Genomic DNA, 23025 nt, shown 5'->3' on the forward strand with positions numbered 1-23025 from the left:
CTTTTTTTCTCAGTCTTTTAAGGCTCATAGAGGGAGGTGTCTCCCCTCCAACAGGAAATCTGATGCTCCATGGAAGGGTTGCTTGTGTTCTAGTTGAGCTTAAATAACCACACAGAAATAATTGCAGGCACCAGGCAATACATTCCTCTTGTGTCAAATGTCTGAAAGCAACTGTAATTAGCAGAATAGGGGAGGAAAAAGTGGAGGTGTATTTCTCCAGTTTGGGAAAAAAGGAGACAGTGGGCACGCAAAGTGCTCAGAACAGACCCTGGCACTTAGGAAGCACGGAATAAATGGTAACTGAGCGGTGGACCCTCTTAACTTCCCCGTCTGTAAATAAGGGAATTGGCTAAGTTGATACATTCTCGGGCCTTGGGTGATTCATTTTCCAGGCGCACGAGGAAACGGAAGCCAGAGGAAGGAAAGAAGCCTGGCGACTCTGCGCCCAGGCCCGGATTTAGCACAGCAGGTAACTACCCACCTAGCTCTGGAGGCGACCCAAGAGCCAGGCTGATGGGGCGGGCAGCGGCCAAGGGGAGGGGCTTACCCGTCTCCGCCCACACCCCACCGTTTTCCTTATTGGCCCCGTGAGCTCGATAACTCGTGACGTCACACGTGTGCGCCACGAGTGTGGAAAAGGGGGCGTGGCCCACCGAGAAGGAGGAGACAAGATGGCGACGTCCGTGGGGCCGCGGTGCCTGAGGTTGCTGTGCGGTGTCACGTCGTGGCGGAACAGGTATAGCTGCTTGGGGAGGTTGCCTCAGGGCCGGAGGCAGCTTAGACCGAACCGGAGTCGGGAGGAGGAGTCGTTTCCCTATTACGGGCTCGACCTGAGGAGGGGTCGGGTGGAGACGGCGCCATCCACCTTCGCCTCAATCAGGTGGGACTCCCGGCGTGTAGGGAGGTCCGGGTTTAGTTGGGGCTGGCCTGAGCGCTCTCGCTTTGCCTTTTACAGCTAAGTGGAAGTCCAGAAGGGAGAAAAACAAGAAAACCAAACAAAACAGATGGTTGCCTGCCCGCCACTAGAGTCGAGGCTGGACTGAACGCTTCTTTCGGGATTTGTGTTCCTGGAAGGGCGACAAGATGTGGGAAGAGCTTTGGACTGAAAGTTGGGGTCTTTACTTTGGATTCTTGGTGTTTGAAGCGAAGAGGTTGGATTCAGTAATCGCAAATAGTCTGTTAAGAAATTAGGTCTTGGTTACTCTGGTTGACTCCCAACTGTTAAGTTCTTAGAGTTGGAAGAGACGTGAGAGGTCATCTGAATCCAGCTATTTTTGGAATTGTGGAAATTGAGGCCTTGAGAGAGGGAGGGACTTGCTCATTTTTACCCAGCCAATTAGTAGCAGAGTCCGGACCCCGACCAGGCTACCTCTGTCTCTCACTCAAGGACCTTTCCCTTAGGCTGTCCACCATGAGGGCATTTATTATCCACAAATAGCTAGGGACCATTTGGACTTTCAGAAAATGGATTAAAATGTGGGTAGCTATGACTCAGAGTCGGCTGCTTGGTGTCATTTCAAAGTGAGAAGGTTTGGAGACGCATAGTGATTTTTGTTTTTCTGGCAGGGTTAATTTTGTCAGCATTGACCAAAACTTGCTCTATGACCAGAGGTGACCTATCATTGTGATTTGGGGAAGTAAAAGGATACTGGATTTGGACTGAAAGTGAGCAGAAACTGATTGTCCTTACCATGAAAGCTTTACTCTCCTATCATGGACTATTTCAGAAATGGTGTAGTTCTCTCAGGAGGGGGCTCTGCAACGTGTGGTAACAGTTGGGATTTGGAAAGGAGGGTGTCTGCTTTCGATATTAATACTAGATGTGCTGTTTATCAGTCAGCCGTGAATTCACCTAAACTGTGTCATGAGTTAGAATGACTAAAAAATGGCATTCCTAAAATATTTTTTTAGATGAGGAGGAAGATTTACTCGCTCACCATCATTAAAAAAAAGGGTTGGAGGTGGGGAGTCCTACTTTAGTATTAATATAGATAAATGAGATTGGATTTAGGTGCAGTGATTGGAAAGGATGAGGATTTGGGTACAATAAGAGCTTTTAATTTTCAAAGGTATTATATATTGTTGATAACAAATACCAAAACACAGCATTTTCATAGGCTTTAAAGCATGGCTGTGAGACATACAGATGAAAACCTCATATTGCAGGGGAGTTTTACAGTTACTGGGTGACATGTGGCAGGTGATAGAACAAAGAGAAAACAACGTCTTGGGTGATAATTAAGGGCCATGTTTCCCAAATTTGTTTGATAAAATAATAGGGTAGGTATTTATTAGAAATTGAGATTCCCAGATATATTCCCATCCTGCTGCCAAATTCAGATTTACTAGGTGTAGTAGCTTGGGACTGCAAGTGTCTTGGATGACTCTTAGGTTCAGGCAAGCATACACTGACTCCTTAGTACCTAAGGAGTGGTTGGCTTGTACAAGGCTTTCATTCAGAAATATTGACATTCCTACCACTGCAAACCATGGTGCCAGGGACCATGGGGGAAAGGAACAACAAAGACAGGAATTAAAAATACAGCATTTGGAATGGGCTTTTTGTTTAAAGAATTTTGCAGTCTAGTAGAAGAGAGAGAAAACACTCAACTAAACACTAACACAAGATAGAATGTGGAATAAGGCCTTCAGGAGGTCTGCCAGTTCATTTTTAGAAAAGCTTCGTATGTTCAGAAAGCAGGAGCGATTCTCCCTCTCTCTGCTCCTCCCCCACTCATGCTGTGTCTCTCTCTGTCTCTCAAGAATGAATAAATGCTAAAAAAATTTTTTTTAAAAAATGGGGGTGCCTGGGTGGCTCAGTTGGTTAAGCTCCTACTCAGCTCAGGTCATGATCTCATGGTCCGAGAGTTCAAGCCTGCGTCAGGCTCTGAGCTGTCAGCACTCATGCCCTGTCTCTTTCTCAAAAATGAATAAATGTTAAAAAAAAAAAAGGGGGAGGGGGCAGGAGAGATAGAAGGATTATAGTTAAAATGTCACCACCAGGGATGATGTTAAAAGATTTTAAGTTTACATGACTTTAATTCTATTTATTTATTTATTTATTTATTTATTTATTTATTTATTTATTTATTTATTTTTTGGAGAGAGAAAGAAAACACATGAGGGATGGGCACAGAGAGGGAGACAGAGGATCTGAAGCAGGCTCCATGATCCCAGAGCAGAGCCTGATGTGGGGCTTGAACTCACAAACCATGAGATCATGACCTCAGCTGAAGTTGGATGCTTAATTGACTGAGCCACCCAGGTGCCCCAAAAGTGTTTTTTAACCATGACAGTATGGCCATAGACCAGTCAGTGTGGATACTCGTCATAGGCAGTTTTTTTTTAAAGTAATCTCTACTCCCACAACGTGGGGCTTAAACTCATGACCCCAAGACCAAGAGTTGCTTGCTCCACTGACTGAGCTAGCCATGGGCCCCTGGTCATAGACAGTTGATATAGCCATCCCAGTGTGTGCCAGCTGAACATAAACTCTGTTACTTTAAAAAATAGTAATGGGGTGCACCTGGGTGTCTCAGTGGGTTAAGCGTGCAGCTCTTGATTTTGGCTCAGGTCATGCATCTCTTGGTTCGTGAGATTGTGCTCCTGCTGTCAGTGTGAAACCTGCTTGGGATTCTCTCTCTCCCTCTCTGCCTCTCCCCTGCTCATGCTCGGGCTCCTTCCCTCTCTCTCTCTCTCTCTCTCTCTCAAACATAAATAAACATTTAAAAAGTAGTAATATGTAGCTAGGTGCTGGTTTTTTATGATTATCTCATGTAGTGTCAATGGGATCCTGTTTTTACAGGTGGGGAAATTGAGGCATAGAATTAATTGAGTTTCCTAAAGTCACATTGCTAATGAGTGGCAGTAAGTCATGCATTCAGACTTATGTGCTCACTCATGGGCTTTAATCACCTGCGTGCAGCATGCCCACTTGAGTCACCACCTAGAAGAGTCAGCTGATTGAATTTATCCATTCATCCTTCTGGGGTTTAATCTCACCATTGAGATTGGAGTTCAGTGGGAAGGCAGGCAAAGTAAACAAATAGGTGATATATATATATATATATACACACACACACACACACACACACATATACATACATACATATACATACATACATATACATACACACACACACACACAGTCTTTTCGTTTCAGGTAGTGAGAAGTGCCATGAAAAAAATAAAGGAAGGTGATTAAAGGGCACATGGTAGTCAGGTAAGACAAACTGAGAAGGGAACATTTCACAGAGAACTGAATGATGAGGGAGTGAGCCACATAGAAGGGTGTGCCCATTAGAACAAACAGCAAATGCAAGGGTGTGGAAAGAGGCAAAGGTGTGGTGAGTACTAGGAGTGGCAACTGGAATGAGTAAGGAGGAGACAGAAAGCAGTAGGATATCTGAGAATCCAGCAAGGACCGAGTACATGGGGTCTGGTCTTTTCTGTTTTGAAAAGGTCACTCTGGCTGTTTTGTGGTGAATAGGATATAGAGGGCCAAGAGTGGAAAGTGGAGAACAGACTTTCTCAATCACTTGTTAAGAGAATCAGGTGTCTTGGGTTAGGGTGTGAGTAGTGGTGGCAATGAGAAATAGATATATTTATATACATCTATATATCTTTATATCTATGCGTGTGTGTGTATAATTTTTTTTTACATTTTTTTTTTTTTTTTAGTAATCTCTACACCCAACATGGGGCTCGAATTCATGACCCCGAGAACAAGTCGCATGCTCTTCCAGCTGAGCCAGCCAGGTGCTCCTAGACAGATAAATATATTTTAAAGGTAGAGTCTTCCTGTCTTGCCAGTGGATTGAATGTGGATAATGAGAGAGAAATGTCTTCTATATGAATGAGTCTCAGGGTTTTGACTTGTGTAGCTGTGTAAAGGGTGCCTTTTGCTGAAATGGCATATTATAGTAATGCTGCTATGGTAACAGGTAAACCCCAGCATCTCAGTGACTTAACACAGTGAAAGTTTATGTCTTGGGGCACCTGGGTAGCTCAGTTGGTTAAGCATCTTACTCTTGATCTTGGCTCAGGTCATGATCTCATGGTCTGTGAGTTCAAGCCCCGCATGGGGTTTTGTGCTGACAGCATGGAGCCTGCTTGGAATTCTTTCTCCCTCTCTTTCTGCCCCTCCCCTGCTTGCTCTCTGGCTCTCTCTCTCAAAAATAAACTTTTGAAAAAAAAAATCTTAAAGTTCTCATCACAAGAAAAAAATTTTGTTAACTGTATGGTGACAGATGTTAACCAGACTTATTGTGGTGATCTTTTCACAGTATATATACATATTGATTTATGTTGTATACCTGAAACTAACAATGTTATATGTCGATTATACCTCAGTAAAAAAAGAGAGAAAGGGGTCAGTTGTGGCAGATGCTCTGTGAGAGGTCAAATAACACGAGACTCAAGAAATATGCATTGGTGTTGGCAACCTGGAAGTTGTTGGTGACCTTGACAAGAGGTGACATGGTTGAAACAAAAGCTTGGTTGAGCAGGATTAAGAGAGGGTTAGAGGTGAGGAAATAGTGCCAGTGAACATAGCTCTTTTTTTTTTTTTCTTTACTTTTTATTGTAATTCCAGTTAATGTACAATGTTATATTAGTTTCAGATGTACAGTGATTCAACACTTCCATACAACACATGCTGCTCATCATGTGACAAGTGCACTTTTTTTTTTTTTCTTTTTAATTTTTTAAATGTTTATTTTTTGAGAGATGGGGAGGGACAGAGAGAGAGGGAGAGAGAGAATCTCAAGCAGGCTCTGCATTGTCAGCACAGCCTGACACGAGGCTCAAATCCACAAACTGTGAGATCATGACCTGAGCTGAAACCAAGAGTCAGATGCTTAACTGACTGAGCCACCCAGGTGCCCCCTCTTTTTTTTTTAAGTTTGCTTATTAATTTTTGAGAGAGAGTGTGCGGGTGAGTCGGGAAGGAGCAGAGAGAGAGAGAGAGCAAGAGAGAGGATCCCAAGGATCCCAAACAGAGGATCTCCCAGGGCAGGGCCTGATGTGGGGCTCGAACTCACAGACCTTGGGATCATGAACCAAAATCGAGTTGGACACTCAACCAATTGAGCCACCCAGATGCTTCGTGACAAGTACACTCCTTAATCCCCATTACCCGTTTAATCTATCCCCTACACACCTCCCTCTGGTAACAACCAGTTCTCTTAATGTTTTGTTTCTTAAATTCCATATATAAGTGAAATCATTTGTTATTTGTCTTCCTCTGACTTATTTCGCTTAGCATTATACTCTCTTCTCCGTTCGTGTCATTGTAAATGGGAAGATTTCATTCCCTCTGAGGGCCAAATACTATTCCATTGTATATGTATACCATATATTCTTTAACCATTCATCAGTCAATGGACATTTGGTCTGCTTCCATATCTTGGCTATTGTAAATAATGTTACTATAAACATAGGGCTGCGTGTATCCCTTTGAATTAGTGTTTTTGTATTCTTTGGGTAAATACCCAGTAGTGTAATTCCTGGATTGTAAGTTCTATTTTTAACTTTTTGAGGAGCCTCCATACTGTTTTCTACAGTTGCTGTACCAGTTTGCATTCCCACCAGCAGTACAAGACAGTTTCATTTTCTTCACAGCCTTGCCAACACCTGTTGTTTCTTGTGTTTTTGATTTTAGCCATTCTGACAGGTGTGAGGCGATATTGCTTTGTAGTTTTGATTTGCCTGATGATGAGTGCCTTTTCACGTGACTGTTAGCCATCTGTATATCTTCTTTGGAGAAATGTCTGCTCCTGTCTTCTGCCCATTTTTATTTGGATTATTGGTTTTTTTGGGTGTTGAGTTTTTAAGTTCTTTAATATTTTTTGGATACTAACACTTTATTGGATATGTCATCTTCTTCCATTCCATAGGTTGCCTTTTAGTTTTGTTTCCTTTGCTGTGCAGCTTTTTATTTTGATGTAGTCCCAATAGTTTGTTTTTGCTTTTGTTTCCCTTGCCTCAGGGGTCCTATCTAGAACCAAGTTGCTACAGCCAATGTCAGAGAAGTTACTGCTTGTGTTCTAGGATTTTTACAGTTGACAGTGCATGTAGCTCTTTTTAAGAGCTTGTTATGAAGGAGAGAAGAAAAGTGGGGTGGAAGCTAGAGAAGAGTCCATGGTAGACAGTGTTTATGTAAGATTGGAGAATATACAGCATTTATCTCAGGATACGAATGATCCAGTTATAAAAGACTAACTAGTGTAATGGGGTATTTGCCAGGCATTTTTTTCCAGGAGCCGGGGTTACAGAGGTGTATGAGAGAACTGAGCTCTGTGTTCTTGGGCAGGCGTGCTGAGGTGAAGGCCCATATGCAAGACAAACCACCTGAGTGCTGTGTGTCTGGTTACAGTGGATAGACCATTATCTCCCATTTGTACCTCCCCAGCCAAGGGAAGAAAAGCCTTATTCAGCAGTCTGCAAACATTCTTTTAGTTGGGGGGTTCAGCATTCATTCTGGAACACAATACAGCAGTGTACAGAACACAACAATGTACCTTTAGTCAGTTTTTACACTTCTTGTTCTAATTCTGTTTGGAAAGCAGGGTTTGAGGCTTTTAGCTTTTGTAGTGGGAGTTTCCAGTCTTAGAGATGAGCATTGTTCACTGCTGAAAGAACGTTCATATACTGAAACATACCCTTTGTGTTAATAGCTGTACATCTCTCTGGCCTTAGTGGTGATGATTATCATGATTCCATACTTTTTCTCTATACGAACCTGACTTGCCTGTGGGAGAATCAGATTCTCCCACATATTAGCACCATGCTGTGACGGTGTTTTTAAGTCAATTTCAAGTAAAAGAAAAAAAAAGGTGCCTAAATCTGATCATGTTTGCAGGCTATGTATATAAGACATAACTACTAAATATCCATGAAAATGTGTATTATTGTATGAAGGTCATAAATGTAGTTTTATTTTCCATAAAAGTAGCAATGTAGACATTTGTAATAAATTATTACATCTCACATAAAAGGCCTCAGCAGAAAAAGAAGTGCTTACTGACAAGGACTATTTTCTTTATTTTACTATTTTTTTACTAATTTCTTTACTTTAGATTTCAGGTCAAAATTTGGGGAAACCGAAGTGCTATCTGAATTGACAATGAGATGTGTGCTCTTTGATTAGGGGAAATGAAAATTCACAAATGCTTTCCTTGCTGGCAGTCATTTATTGCCACTGGGAAAATGTCCAGTTTCCTTGGGTGAAGGTGAAAGAGAAACAAACTGAGTCAAAAATAATGTTTTCTTAGGGGCACCTGGGTGGCTCAGTCGGTTAAGCGTCCGACTTCAGCTAGGTCATGATCTCGCGGTTTGGGAGTTCGAGACCCGTGTTGGGCTCTGTGCTGACAGCTCAGAGCCTGGAACCTGCTTCAGATTCTGTGTCTCCCTCTGCCCCTCCCCTGCTCACTCTGTCTCTCTCTGTCTCTCAATAATAAATAGACATTAAAAAAAAAAATAATGTTTTCTTAGAGTGGAAAGCTATCCTTGGTAATTTTTTTCTCAGGAGGCCTGAAACGTGTTCAATCTGTCAGCATAGCTTGACAAAATAGCAAAGTAGCCACAAAAGATAATCCAGAAATTCTAAATTGAGCTGTCTAGACTTGAAGTAGATTAGAATAGTTACACATGGTTTGTGTCATTTTTTTTCCAGGACAGATTTTTAAAATTTAAAATGTGTTAGATTCTTTAATGCGTAGGGGTTAGATGTTTTAAAAACAAATTTTTTTTTTAATGTTTATTTATTTTAGAGAGAGAGACAGAGCATGAGTGGGGGAGGGGCAGAGAGAGAGGGAGACACAGAATCCGAAGCAGGCTCCAGGCTCTGAACTGACAGCACAGAGCCCGATGTAGGGCTCGAACTCATGGACCGTGAGATCATGACCTGAGCCGAAGTCAGATGCCCAACCGACTGAGCCACCTGGCCTCCCCTGGGGGTTAGATGTTTACAAGGCTGTGTAGAGTTCTTTTGTGGTACAGAAACATACGGCTTTGTGTAAGAGTGCTGGCTTTACTGCCTGTTATGATATTATGCTTAATTAAGAAAATAACTTTATTGTGAAATAGTTTCAGAAGTTAAAATAGAATTCCCAAATACTCTTTACCCAGATTCCCCAGATGTCGACTGTATTTGCTTTACTATTCTCCCTCCCTGTCCCCTCTTCAGGTGTATGTGTGTGTGTATATATATATTTTTCCAAAACACTTGAGAGAAAATTACAGATTTGATATTCCTTTACTTTGAACCATTTCAGCTTTTTTCCTACAAGAACATTTTTCTCACACAACCACATTGGTGGTCAAAACCAGGAAATTAACATTCATATAAGATTGTTAGTGAATCTATAGATTGTATTCAAGTTTTGCCAGTTGCTCCACTAATTTTTTAAAAATTTTAAGGTAAATGTTTAACAGTTCATTTCTGTTTGCTTATAGCCTCCTCCACCATGAGAACACTGTTCTGAGCCATTTCCTACAGTCCTTAAGGAAGCTGCCTGTCAGAGCCTTTTATACAAGTAAGTAGCAATTATAGGTAGTGCTGGCCTCTCTGTGCTTCAGTTTGCTTATCGGTATACTGGGATAAACAGGTCCTATTTCATTGGGAAATTATTAGAATTAAATTAAAATTAAATGACCTTATATCTGTGGAGTGCTTAGAGTACCAGGCATATAGTTATTACTGAAGCACTAGTGATTGTGACCTGATCGTTTTTACTGGCTGCATAGTATTCCATTGAATGACTGTACCATTTGGTGTTAGACATTTAAATTGTTTCTGGGCTTTTTCTACTATATACTTATTCTTTTCTCCTTAATGTTTATTATTAAGAGAGAGCACGAGCAGGGGAGGGTCAGAGAGTGGGGACAGGATCTGAAGTGGGCTTTGCACTAACAGCAATAAGCTGGATGTGGGGCTCGAGCCCACAAACTGAGATCGTGACCTGAGCTGAAATCAGACGCTCAACTGACTGAGCCACCCAAGGACCTCTCTACTATACATTTCTGTGGTAATATATCTTTGTGCAGCTTCAGGATAAATTTGTAGAGTTAGACTTGATGAATCAGAAGATTTATGTGTTTTGCAAGTTGGTATTTAGGCCAAATTGCTCTTCAAAGAGGATTGTTCCACTTTATATGCGTTTGAGTAGGAGGTGCTCGTGAATGTGTCAGTTCCCCACACCCTCATCAAAACAGTGGATTGTGAACTTTTTGATATTGTAAGCAGCCATTTGAACTTGTACAAGAATGTGTCTTGTCTTTACTATTTAGATACCATTTTTTTTAAGTTTACTTATTTTGAGAGAGAGAGAATGTGTGAGCAGGGGAGGAGCAGAGAGAGAGAGAGGGAGAGAGAGAAAGAGAGAGAGAGAGAATGAGAGAGAGAGAGAATCCTAAGCAGGCTCTGTGCTGTTAGTGCAGAGCCTGATGTGGGGCTCCATCTCACAAACTGTGAGATTATGACCTGAGCCAAAATTGAGAGTTGGGTGTTTAACCAGCTGAGCCACCCAGGCACCACCTAGATATCCTTTTTATTCTATCATATCAGAAGCCATTTGTCCAGTGAGAAGATCTTGGGGATAAAATGAGATGGTTGATGAGAGTGAAAGCAAAACATTTATTTATTTATTTATTTATTTATTTATTTATTTATTTATTTATTTATTTATTTATTTATTTAAAATGTTTGTTTATTTTTGAGAAAGAGAGAGTGTGAGCAGGAAAGGGATAAAGAGAGACATAGAATCCAAGCAGGCTCCAGGCCCCAAGCTGTCAGCACAGAGCCTGATGTGGGGCTTGAACTCACAGACCATGAGGTCATGACCTGAGCTGAAGTCAGCCACTCAACCAACTGAGTCATTCAGGTGCTCCTATTTATTTAAAAAAAGTTTTTTTTTAAGTTTATTTATTTATTTTGAGAGAGAGAGCGAGCGAGCGCAGAAGCGGGAGAAGGGCAGAGGTGCCCCTCCACTATTTAACTTTAGAACATTTTCATTCCCTCCTCACTGCGCCTCAACACCCCCCCGACCCCGCCTCAAGCCTGCAGTACCTTGCAGCCACTAACCTACTTTACGTCTCTGTAGTATGTTTCCTATACTGGATGGTTCATGTGAAAGAAATTCTACAGTATGCAGCCTTTTGTGGCTGGCTTCTTTCATGTATTGTTTTCAAGGTTCATGTTATATCATGTGTCAATACTTCATTCCTTTTTTATTATCAAATAATATTCTATTATATGGATATACCTCATTTGGTTTATTCATTCACCAATTGAAGGCCATTTGGATTGTTTCTGTTTTTTGGCTGGTGTTGGACATTCTTGCACAAATTTTTGTGTAGATGTATCTTTCGTTTCTCTCAGGAATATCCCTAAGAACAGAATTGCTGGGTCGTGTGGTAATTTTATGTTTAACATTTTGAGGAACTGACAAACTCTTTTTCAAAGTGGCTGCCCCACTTTACAAAATCCCACCAGCAGTGTACGGGGGTTCAAGTTTCTCCACATCCTTGCCAATACTGAGTTGTCTTTCTTTTTTTTTTTTTAAACTAAAAAATTTTTTTGAGAGAGTGCGCGCACGAGAGGGGCAGAGGGAGAGGACGAGAGAGCATCCCAAGCAACCTCCGCGCTGGGCTTGATCTCACAATCCTGACATCATGACCTGAGCCAAAATCAAGGGTCAGCCACTTAACCGACTAAGCCACCCAGGTGCCCCTGAATTGTCTTTGCCCCAACCTTTTTTTTTTTTTGCCAGTGACATTTTTTTTATTTTTTATTTTTTATTTTTTTATTTTTTTTTTTAACGTTTATTTATTTTTGAGACAGAGAGAGACAGAGCATGAACAGGGGAGGGGCAGAGAGAGAGGGAGACACAGAATCTGAAACAGGCTCCAGGCTCTGAGCTGTCAGCACAGAGCCCGACGCGGGGCTCGAACTCAGGGACCTCGAGATCGTGACCTGAGCCGAAGTCGGCTGCTTAACCGACTGAGCCACCCAGGCGCCCCGTATTGTCTTTGATTATAACCATCCTAGTGGGTGTGAAGTTGTAGCTCAGTTTGGTTTTGATTTGCATTTCCCTGATCACTAATGATGTTGTATTGGTTTGTTACAGCTGTTGTAACAAAGTACCACAAACTGAGTGGCTTAAACAGTAGAAAACTTACTCAAGTTCTGAGACTAGAGGTTTGAGATCAAGGTGTCACAGGATTGCTTCCTTCTGATGGTCATGAGAGAGAATCTGTTCCATGCCTCATGTCTAGCTTCTAATGGTTTGCCGGCGGTCTTTGGCTTGTAGAAGCATCATCCTGGTCTCTGCCTTCATCTTCACATAGCATTCTCCCTATAAGCGTGTCTGTCTCCAGATTTTACCTTTTTATAAGGACACCAGTCATATTGGATTATGGCCCACCATGATGACCTTATTTCATCTTGTTTACCTCTCTAGAGACCCTGTATCCAAGTAAAGTCACATTCTGGGGTACTGGGAATTAGGACTCAGCATACGAATTTTGGGGGGACACAGTTCAACCCATAATAGATGTTTAACATCTTTTCATGTGCTTATTGGTCATATGTATATCTTCTTTGGAGAAATGTTTATTCAAATCCTTTGTACATTTTTTAATTGGGTTGTCTTTTTTATTATCAAATTGTAAGAATTTATGAGAGTTTGCATTGTAGTATACTAGTGTCCAGTCAGAATTGGGCCTGGATTGTAAAAGTAAGGTCAGAGAGTGCTGGATGAGAAGTGATACCTGACTCCCAGTTGTGGACCTGGTGGTGTCTTGCCAGGCAACTTTGATTAGTTTTGCTTCTTGATCTCTTTTGTGATTCAATGTTTTCATGTTAAATTCTCTGGCTATGGTGGCAGTTGAGGTGCATTGTAGTTTCACAGGAAAGATGCTTGTCCCTTACTTATTGGTAAGATTTGGAGACAGAAGGGTCTTACTAGTGACTCAAGGTTGCACCTGCTTATCATACCCCTTTAGGGTCCTGTAACCTTTACTGAAGGCTTCTTTTTTTTTTTTTTTTTTTAATGTTTTTATTTATTTTTGAGAGAGAGAGAGAGAGACAGAGTACGAATGGGGGAGGGACAGAGAGAGAGGGAGACACAGAATTGGAAGCAGGCTCCAGGCTCTGAGCTGTCAGCACAGAGTTCGATGTGGGGCTCGAACCCACAAACTGTGAGGTCATGACCTGAGCCAAAGTCAGATGCTTAACTGACTGAGCCACCCAGGCACCCCTACTGAGGGCTTCTAAGATGCGTGACTTTTCCTGGGCCTCCTTTTGGTGCTGTTTGCATGACTCATCCCTGTCCCTTCTCCCAGTCTCAGAATTTTCTATTTTTTTGTTAACAGATGCCAGAAGAGTCCACACTGCCCCTGCTCGAACCTTGTTCCTGCTGCGCCCCCTGCCCATTCTGTTGGTGACAGGCAGCGGGTATGCAGGTTACCGGCAGTATGAGAAGTACAGGGAGCGAGAGCTGGAGAAGCTGGGCTTGGAGATTCCACCCAAACTTGCTGGTCCCTGGGAGGTAGGACTAAGGTGCAGTCACCGTGAATTCTCATTTAACACAACTTTTTAAATTGCCCCAAAGTTGAAATGTTTGAAAAACTGCAATGTTCTTTTTTGGAGCTCATGTCTCCAGTGGGTTTTTGGCCAGACACAGACATTATACCTTTGGTGTCATGTTGGGCTTCCCTTCTGTGTCCACACTTACTCCTAATCTCCCCAACAGCTCTGAGGAGAAATTCATTACCTGCTGTTGAAATCCTCAGAGTTCATGCCCTTCTCTGAGGATAAGCTGAAACAGTTGGACTTTTGGGATGTGGATAACTTCTCACCAGGAACCAGACTGAAATAATCAAATTTCCTTTATTTTTATTGCTCAAAATGCTTCCCCGACAATAGGACCTTTCAGTAGGGGCAGGCTTCAATGTTGTTGAACCATGAATGATGTACAATAGAACTGTCTTATTCATCTGTGCTCCAGTGGCCCAGAATGATTGGTAACTTAGAGTAGACAGTCAGTAAATTTGGAACTGAGTATTAAGATGCAAGCTTAAAAATGTCTTCTCAGCCATAATTTAGCAAATAAAAAATCTGAAATATTAGTAGAGCCAGTGGGTAAAAGCCGGGGTGGGGGGGGTGAGAGTAGAGACTTTATGGTATTTAGATGATGCTCTTGGGTTTCCTCATGAGCCGTTCCCTATCAGTAATCCAGCTCTGCTGAATCCACTGACCAAGGCATGTGGGTCTTAAAGGCGAGTTCCAGCCATGTTCCTCAGTAGCTGTGTGAACGTGAACATGTCACTTGCCATTTGGTTCTCTGTGTGACTATGTCATAAACAACTATAAAATAGGTTGGATTGGAACCCAACTGAGATTTCTTCCAGCTCTAGCATAGTTTATCTAGGAATATTTGTTGGCATTGGCATTACATGCTACATTATAGGCTTCCTCCTAAAGTCCTGTTTTGAATTTTGGTTTTGACCCTCTTCCTCCAGTAGAATCTAGTGTAAAGATTTCACCTGATTTCCACCAGTCCTATAAAACTGTGACTTATTCAGCTGGTCATACAGATCCAGATGTGGCTGTTACCCAAGGAGATACCTGCTTCCCCATGTGTCTGTCCTTTTTCTGGCCTATTCATACACCTTGGGCTTCATAATAGCCTATCTCAGACCAAGAAAAAAAAAGGCTTTCTGTTTTCTGGTAGTATATGACAAAGTCCTTTTGGCGAAGGGTAATTGTGTAGTATGTGAGTCACACTTTGAAATTTTGCTGTACTCTATTTCCCGTGACATTGATGGTTTCCTCTGTAAACGTACCTTCTTGTTTAGGCTGATACTTGTAAGACTGTGATCAATGACCCTACTCAAGATGGTTTCTCTCTGACCCCAAGCATTTGTCAAGCTGAGTCACCCTGCAATGAGCTCGAGACCCATTTCAAAGATCTTCCAAGAGAATCTACATTTGGAAGAAATCTGTGACTTCTAAAATCATAAAAGACTAATGTCAGTCGTATTTTTTAGCATTCACCATTTGTATAATTGGAATTACTGCCATATGTGAGTCAATGTCTGAAAGACGACTGTTTGTAAAGAGGACAGGGTTGATTGGCTTATAAGTTCTAGGGCCTGGACAGTAACAGAATACTGGATCAGAGTGGCTCAGTGCTGCACAAGATCTGAAGCCCCTATTGGTTCAGAGCTGGATTTAAGTTAGATACTGTTAGATTCTTTTGACTGAGTAAAATGGCTATAGGACTGCTGGATTTACAGGCAGGACTCCAGCATTTCACTTTATGAAAGGGAAATGGTCTGGACTCTGACCAGATATTGTAGGATTTCCGGAGAGGCAGCAGGTCGTGAGAAGGGAGAGTGCTGACTAGGAGTCATGGGCTGGATCCTAGTCCTACCCCTGCCCCACCTAATCCCTGTCATCTCATGAAAAATGAGAGTACCCCAATCTGGTCAATCATCAGAATTGGGGGGGAGCTTTAAAACTATGAATTCTTTGTTCTTATCCCTGGAGATTTAGAAAGTTTGAGCAAGACTCAAGATTTTTGTTTTTAAAAAGCCCCTTTGAGGATTCTGATGATAGTGTAGGAACCATGGGCAGATGAGCTGTAAGGTTCCCTTCAGGGCTCTGTTTTTTAAGTGGCAAATGAAAATTTCTATGGGTGATTTTGCTGGAATATAATCTCTTCATATCCTTGGGTCAAGTCAGGCATCTCCAGAGCTTAAGAGAAGACAGGCTGGTAGTTAGGCTGAGATGAGCTCCTGGGGTCAGTGGCACAGTTGAGGTGACTGGGTGATTTTGTTTTACCAATAGCATTTTCTGGATTTCCAAGAGATAGACATGGGTCTAGGGGCAATGTAGCCTTCCCCACACATGAAGCAGTCCTGCTAGCTCCTGTTGGTCAGTGTGCCAGCAGGAAGCTTTTGTTCCCCTTTCCCATCCTGTAAGTTTCTCTTGTGTTGAAGAAATATCTGGGCATCCCTCTCTATCAAAACTTTAAAATATTTTAAAAATGTTTGTTTTGGGACTCCTGGGTGGCTCAGTCGGTTAAGCGTCTGACTTCAGCTCAGGTCATGATCTCACAGTTCGTCAGTTCAAGCCCCGCATTGGGCTCTGTGCTGACAGCTCAGAGCCTGGAGCCTGCTTCAGATTCTGTGTCTTCCTCTCTCTTTGGCCCTCCCCAACTCACACTTTGTCTCTCTCAACAATAAATAAACATTAAAAAAAAAAAGTAAAAAAAAATTAAAATGTTTGTTTATTTTTCGGAGAGAGAGAACAAGAAAGATAATGCGTGCATGAGCAGGGAAGGGGCAGAGAGAGAGAAATCCCAAACAGGCTCCACACTGACAGTGTAGAGCCCTGTGAGGGGCTCAAACTCATGAACCTGTGAGATCATGACCTGAGCCAAGATCGGGGGTTGGACGCTCAACTGACTGAGCCATCCAAATGCCCCAAAACTTTTGTAATTTGGTAATTTTTTATTTTTTAAGTAAGTTCTGTGCCCAACATGGGGCTTGAACTCATGACCCCAAGATCCAGAGTCACATGCTCTAGGGGTGCTAGGGTGACTCAGTTGGTTGAGTGTCTGACTTTGGGTCAGGTCATGATCTTGCAGTTGTGGGTTCGAGCCCTCCATCGGGCTTGCTGCTGTCAGCCTGTCAGCTCGAAGCTGGCTTTGGATCCTCTGTTCCCCCCTCTCTCTGCCCCTCCCTTGCTTGTGCTCTCTCTCAAAAAAAAAAAAAAAAAAGAATCACAAGCTCTATTGGCAGAGCCAGCCATGTACCCCCCTGTATCAAAACTCTTAAGAGCATGTTTGTAATGCTTTAGGTTGAATAGCACCTCACAGTTTTTCTTTCTTTCTGTTTTCAAAGTTTATTTATTTTGAGAGTGAGAGAGCGCACCGTGCGCGTGTGTGTGCATGCATGAGCAGGGGAGGGGCAGAAAGAGGAGGAGAGAGGGAATCTCAAGCAGGCTCTACAATAAGCATGGAGCCCAATGTGGGGATCCATGCCATGACCATGAAATCACGACCTCAGCTGATGTCAAGAGTCAGACACTCAACTGACTGAGACACCCACGTACCCCAGCACCTCACATTTTTTCTGAATCCGTTTATTTATAACAGCTCACTGAGGTGGCAAAGGCCGGTGTTAGAGCCATTTTACAAAAAGAAAGACCATTTGGTAGCAGAGTGGGTTCCAAAACAGAGATCTTTCGATGCCCAATCCCATACTCTTTTTTTTTTTTTTTTTTTTTTTTTTTTAAATTTTTTTTTTTCAATGTTTTTTATTTATTTTTGGGACAGAGAGAGACAAAGCATGAACGGGGGAGGGGCAGAGAGAGAGGGAGACACAGAATCGGAAACAGGCTCCAGGCTCCGAGCCGACAGCCCAGAGCCTGACGCGGGGCTCGAACTCACGGACCGCGAGATCGTGACCTGGCTGAAGTCGGACGCTTAACCGACTGCGCCACCCAGGCGCCCCCCAATCCCATACTCTTTAAAACAATACCATGTTGCCAATAAAAGGTGCTGTTAGTACAGAATTTAGACAGTGATAGCAAGAGATGGAGGTGAGCTTTAACCTGCCCACTGGGGCTTGCTGTGTACTCAAGGTACCTCCATTCTGTGAGGGCTCCGCCTGTTTAAATTATGAGGTGAATTGAGTATACTGACTTGAAAAGTTGTCTGTAGTTACATAGGTGAGAATTCATATTATGCCACCCATCCCCCATCATAATACTCTTGAAGAATTTATATACATCTCTTTCCTTTATTTCAGTTCTTCCTGTCCACCCCCCTGCCCTTTCTCCTCCCTCTCTAACAGTATAGAAGAAACCATTGCTCCAAAATGTGTGCCATCTCACTCACTGCAAGCTCTACTCTGGGGTGCGGGGAGAGGGCATGGCTCTTGCAGAGGGGAGGTGGGTGTTGGATGTGATTTAAGGAGACTTGAACTCAGCTGTGGGTCTTGAGTGTGTTTCATTTTCATGTGTTCTGTTTTTCACATTTAAGAAAATGTTTCTAGCCTCTTTGCCTGCTCTGAGAGTCCTATTCTTTTCATGGTAGGAAAAGAAGCACATGTAGTTGGCTGAGTAGAAATGAAACCTGTGTGTTTGTTTTACGTGATTAAGGGAATTCTGCAACTAGCAGCAAAGTAAGTAGCCTGTTGAGACCAAATAATTTGGTCATTTACCTGCTTGTAAAGGTAAATGTTCATTTTTTAAAAAATCAGAAAACATTACAAAATATGAAAATGAAAACAGTAGTGACCCACGATCCCACAATGCACAGGAAACCACAGTTCACATTTTGGGGAACTTAGCCCTTCCGGGCTTTTAGATGTTTAGGAATATGTATTTTAATTTTAATTTTTAAAAAATGTTTATTTATTCTAAGGGTGGGGGCAGAGAGAGGGAGATAGAGAATCCCAAGCAGGCTCTGCACCACCGTCACAGAGCCCGATGTGGGACTCGAGCTCACTAACCGAGAGATTATGACCTGAGCTGAAATCAAGAGTTGGACCCAAGCTCAACTGACTGAGCCACCCAGGCACCCGAGTTAATTTTTAATGAGATAGTTTAAAAAATGTTTTTAAGTTTATTTATTTCGAGAGAGTACATGAGTAGGGGAGGGGCAGGGAGGGGGAGGGAGAGAGAGAAAGAGAAAGAGAATCCCAAGCAGGCCCCACACCATCAGTTCAGAGCCTGACATGGGGCTTGAACTCACAAACTGTGAGATCATGACCTGAGCCAAAGTTGAACATTTAACCAATTGAGCCATCTAGGAGCCCCGAAATGTTTAAAATGTTTTAAATAAAACATGATTATATAAAAATTCAAATACTACCGAAGGGTTTACATAAAAATATCTTCCATTTTCTGCCCCATCTACTAATCCCATCCCTGCTCTCCAGAAGCATGCAAGCATTTTTTTTTTAAATTTATTTTTGAGATAGAGTGCGAGAGAGTGCACGGGGGAGGGGCAGAGAATGGAGACACAGAATCGGAAGCAGGCTCCAGGCTCTGAGCTGTCAGCACCGACCATGGGGCTCGAACTCACGAGCTGTGAGATCACGACCTGAGCCAAAGTCAGACGCTTAACCGACTGAGCCACCCAGGCGCCCTTAAGCATGCAAGCGTTTTTAACGTTACTGTATCTTTCCAGAACGTCTCTCCCTACTTACATATATTTTGGCTACTCAAAGGTGACTTAATTTTTTTGTTTAATTGAGAAATAATTGACATACATCACTTATGTAAGTTTAAGGTATACAGCATGATGGTTTGATTTACATATATTGTGAAATGATTGCCAGAATAACAGCTAACATCCATCATCTCTATAGAAAACATTTTTAAAAAAGAAAAAAGGAAAAAAGAAAACATTTTTTCCTGTGATGAGAACTCTTAGGATTAATTCTCTTTACTTTCCTATGTGATGTACAGCAGTGTTAGCTATAGGCATCATTTTGTACATTACATCCCTAGTCCTTATCTCTCTTATAACTGGAAGTTTATACCTTTTGACCTTCTTCCAATTCCCTGTCTCCCTCTGCTCCACCCCCTATACTCTGATCCCTTTTCCTCTTGAGTTTGGTTTTTCTTTTTTTTTTTCCCCTTGTATTCATTTTTTTAGATTCCACTTATATATAAGTGAGATCATGCAGTATTTGTCTTTCTCTGGCTCACTTAATGAACTTAGCATAATGCCTTCAGGGTTCATCCATGTTGTTGCAGGTGGTAGGATTTCTTCATTTTTTTTCTGGCTGAAAAAGATTCCAATGTATGTATGTATGATGTATGTACGTACACACACACAGACATACATATACACCACAACTTGTTTATCTATTGGACACTAGGTTATTTCCATGTCTTGGCCATTGTAAATAATGCTGCCATCATGATTTCATTTTAAGTCACTTTTACTCATGTATTGTCATTTACTTGCAATAAAACATACCCTTTTTAAGTATACAGTTCATTGTTGCTTTTTTATTTTTATTTTTTAAAATTTTTTAACGTTTATTCATTCTTGAGAGAGATACAGAGTGTGAGCAGGGTAGAGGCGGAGAGAGAGACATACACAGAATCGGAAGCAGGCTCCAGGCTCTGAGCCGTCAGCACAGAGCCTGACGCGGGGCTTGAACTCATGAGCGGTGAGATCATGACCTGAGCTGAAGTTGGACGCTCAACCGACTGAACCGCCCAGGCGCTCCTCTCTTTTATTTTTTACTAAAAAATTTTTTTGAATGTTTTTATTTTATTTTATTGAGATAGAGACAGAGCACGAATGGGGGAGGGGCAGAGAGAGGGAGAGAGAATCTGAAGCAGGCTCCAAGCTCTGAGCTGTCAGCACAGAGCCCGATGTGGGGCTTGAATTCCCGGACCATGAGATCATGTCCTCAGCTGAAGTCCAATGATTAACCGACTGAGGCCCCCCAGGTGCCCCTATATATCTTCTTTGAAGGAATGTCTATTCAAGGCCTTTGTCCATTTTACATTGGGTGGTTTGTTTTTTGTTGTTGGGTTGCAGGAGTTTTTTATATATTCTGGATACTAGACCCTTACCAGATACATGTATTTGCAAATACTCTATTCTGTGGATTGTATTTTCACTCTCTTGATAACATGTTTTGATACACAAAAATTTTTAATTTTGATTAAGTCTAGTTTATCTATTTTTACCTTTATTGCTTATGTTTTTGTTGTCCTATCCAAGAAGTCATTCTGAATCCAGTATTGTGAAGATTCTCTTCTAAGAAAAATTAGGCCTTTCTCTCTCTCTCTCTCTCTCTCTCTCTCTTTTTTTTTTTTTTTTAAGAAAAATTGTAGGTCTTCTGTTTAGGTTTTTGGTACATTTTGTGTTCGTTTTTTTTAATGGTGTAAGGTAAGGGTCCGACTTCATTCTTTTGCATGTGGTTGTCAGTTTTCTCAGTGCCATTTGTTGGAAAGACTGTCCTTTTCCCATTGGATGGTCTTAACATCCTTGTGGAAATCTATCTCCTTTTCTTTTTTTTTAATGTTTATGTGTTTATTTTTTGAAAGAGTGCATGTGCAAACTGGGGAGGGGCAGAGAGAAGGGGAGAGAGAATCCCAAGCAGGCTCCATGCTGTCAGTGCAGAACTGGGTGCAGGGCTTGATCCTGTGACCTGAGCCAAAATCAAGAGTCGGCCGCTTAATCAACTGAGCCGCCCAGGAGCCCTTCTCCTTCTCTTTTAAATGACAGAGATGATATAACACTATGACAGAATGTTAGAAAGCAGGGAGGGCAGTCATGATCCCCTCCAGTCGCTCTGGCTTCTGTGGCGATAGATTGTAGGAGGGCTGGGGTGGAGACAGGGAGACTGGTGGGAGGCTCTGATGGTATCCCAGCGAGAGAAGGTGGTGGCTTGGATCGGGGTGGGGGAAGGGCTTGATTCTCGGTGTGTTTTGAGGGGAGAGTGAACAGGATGCACTGAGGAATTGGATGGGGAGAGATGGGGCAATGACTCATGATTTTCTTACTCGAGCGTATGGAGGGGTGAAGTAGCTCTTGACAGAGAGCTGGGGAAGAAATAGGCAACAGCTAGACTCTCTTACCTTAATTCGGTTTGTACTTTTCTTTTCTTTTTCTTTTTTTTTTTTTTTTGTAATTTGCTTTTCTTTAAATCAAGTCCACTTCAGCATTTTTCACATGTTTCTTCTGTTTATATCGGCTCATAGTGTTTGTAAATTTAATATTTACACCGAATGGCATAGAACAAGGAATCCATGCTCCTCCAGAAACAGGGCTCCCAGCCTTGTCAAACCATGAGGATGCCCTTGGCCTTAGAGCAGGAGCCGAGAGTTGAGGAGCTGCTTTCAGGAGTTTCTTCTCAGGAACCCATGATGTCATGGACAAGTTCTGGGTTTGTGGTCAAACTGCCTGTTCAGTTAGGCTGCCCAAGGCCTGGTGTTTGGCCTTAGAAAGGAGGGTGCTTGACACCGGCATCTCTCTGTAGAGAGCTGGCTTTGCATGAATAGCACAGGGGATAGAAGACAACCAGGTGTGCCTGCAGCTGTCACATGTTCTGGGTTTGTGTGGTAGTTGTGATTCCAGATATGCTGTCCTTGTGTCCTCATTGTCCTTTTGTCCTCATTGTCAAAAAGGGAACCAAAACCTTCATAGGCATTTCTTAACAAGAGGGGTTGAAGTGTGTTGCATCTGTAAACCTAAAGTGTACAGTGCACACCTGTGCAGCATAGTGACTCCAAGGCTTCCTGTGAACACCTAGGTGATTTGAGTTCCATGCAGGATGACATCTGGTGGCAGACTCCTTTGGTCTCTGGCATTTCCAGGGTGTCCTTTTTTTCTTGACTGCTGGACCTGAGAACAGAGATGCATCTGGTAGGAAAGCTGGCCTGCTGGAAATGGTGGACTCTTTGGGGAGGAAGCAGTCCTCCTGTCTCTCTTCCTGCCAGTCTCCAGAGGTGATCCACAGACAGAGGTGGGCCTATGACTGCAGAGCAAGTGGGGATTGGCAGCTGGCCTTTCTTATCAGGTGCAAAGGGCTCTCACTTGAACACCTGCACCTAGCCTGGAGGCACCCAGCCTGGAGCCAGGCACTTCGGGTGCTGAACATACCTGGCTGAGTGGACAGCATATAAAAAGTTCAGCCCTGAGTCCCTCCATGTGAAGCAGCAGCAGCGGGTGCTGAGAACAGACCTGACTTGTTCTGCCTCACCTATCAGCAGGAGATGTTCTGTATGTGGAATCTGGTCTTGGGTTTTTCCCCCCACCCAGTAATAGAATTTAGGGAATTTTCTGTGGTTTAAAGCAAACTTCCAACTCTTAAATTGTGAATAGAGTAGAAAAGTCAAGAGAATAGAGTTACACACCTCTTGATTGAACAGTTAATGTTTTATCATACCTGCTTTATCTCCTTGTGTATATATATCTTTTATTCTCTGAATCATTTGAAAGTATGTTGCAGTCATTACAAAACTTCACCTCTAAAAGCTTT

General features: G+C 42.4%; 1 protein-coding gene across 2 annotated transcripts in view; it reads left to right on the forward strand.

Moving 5' to 3' along the window:
* Positions 1–658: 658 nt before the first annotated feature.
* Positions 659–23025, forward strand: part of PISD (phosphatidylserine decarboxylase) — a 37146-nt gene continuing 14779 nt past the window's right edge. Inside the window, exons 1-3 of one of the 2 annotated variants that reach the window (XM_015537699.2) lie at positions 659–736; positions 9457–9536; positions 13375–13550. In XM_015537699.2, coding sequence (XP_015393185.1) covers positions 672–736; positions 9457–9536; positions 13375–13550 — 321 coding nt within the window. In that variant the 5' untranslated portion in view covers positions 659–671. Of the gene's footprint in view, positions 737–9456; positions 9537–13374; positions 13551–23025 lie in introns of those variants that run through there. The other variant, XM_015537700.2, reaches the window with a different exon arrangement.

This window comes from Panthera tigris, chromosome D3 (genome assembly GCF_018350195.1).
Source record: "Panthera tigris isolate Pti1 chromosome D3, P.tigris_Pti1_mat1.1, whole genome shotgun sequence".
Classification (NCBI taxonomy): Eukaryota; Metazoa; Chordata; class Mammalia; order Carnivora; family Felidae; genus Panthera; species Panthera tigris.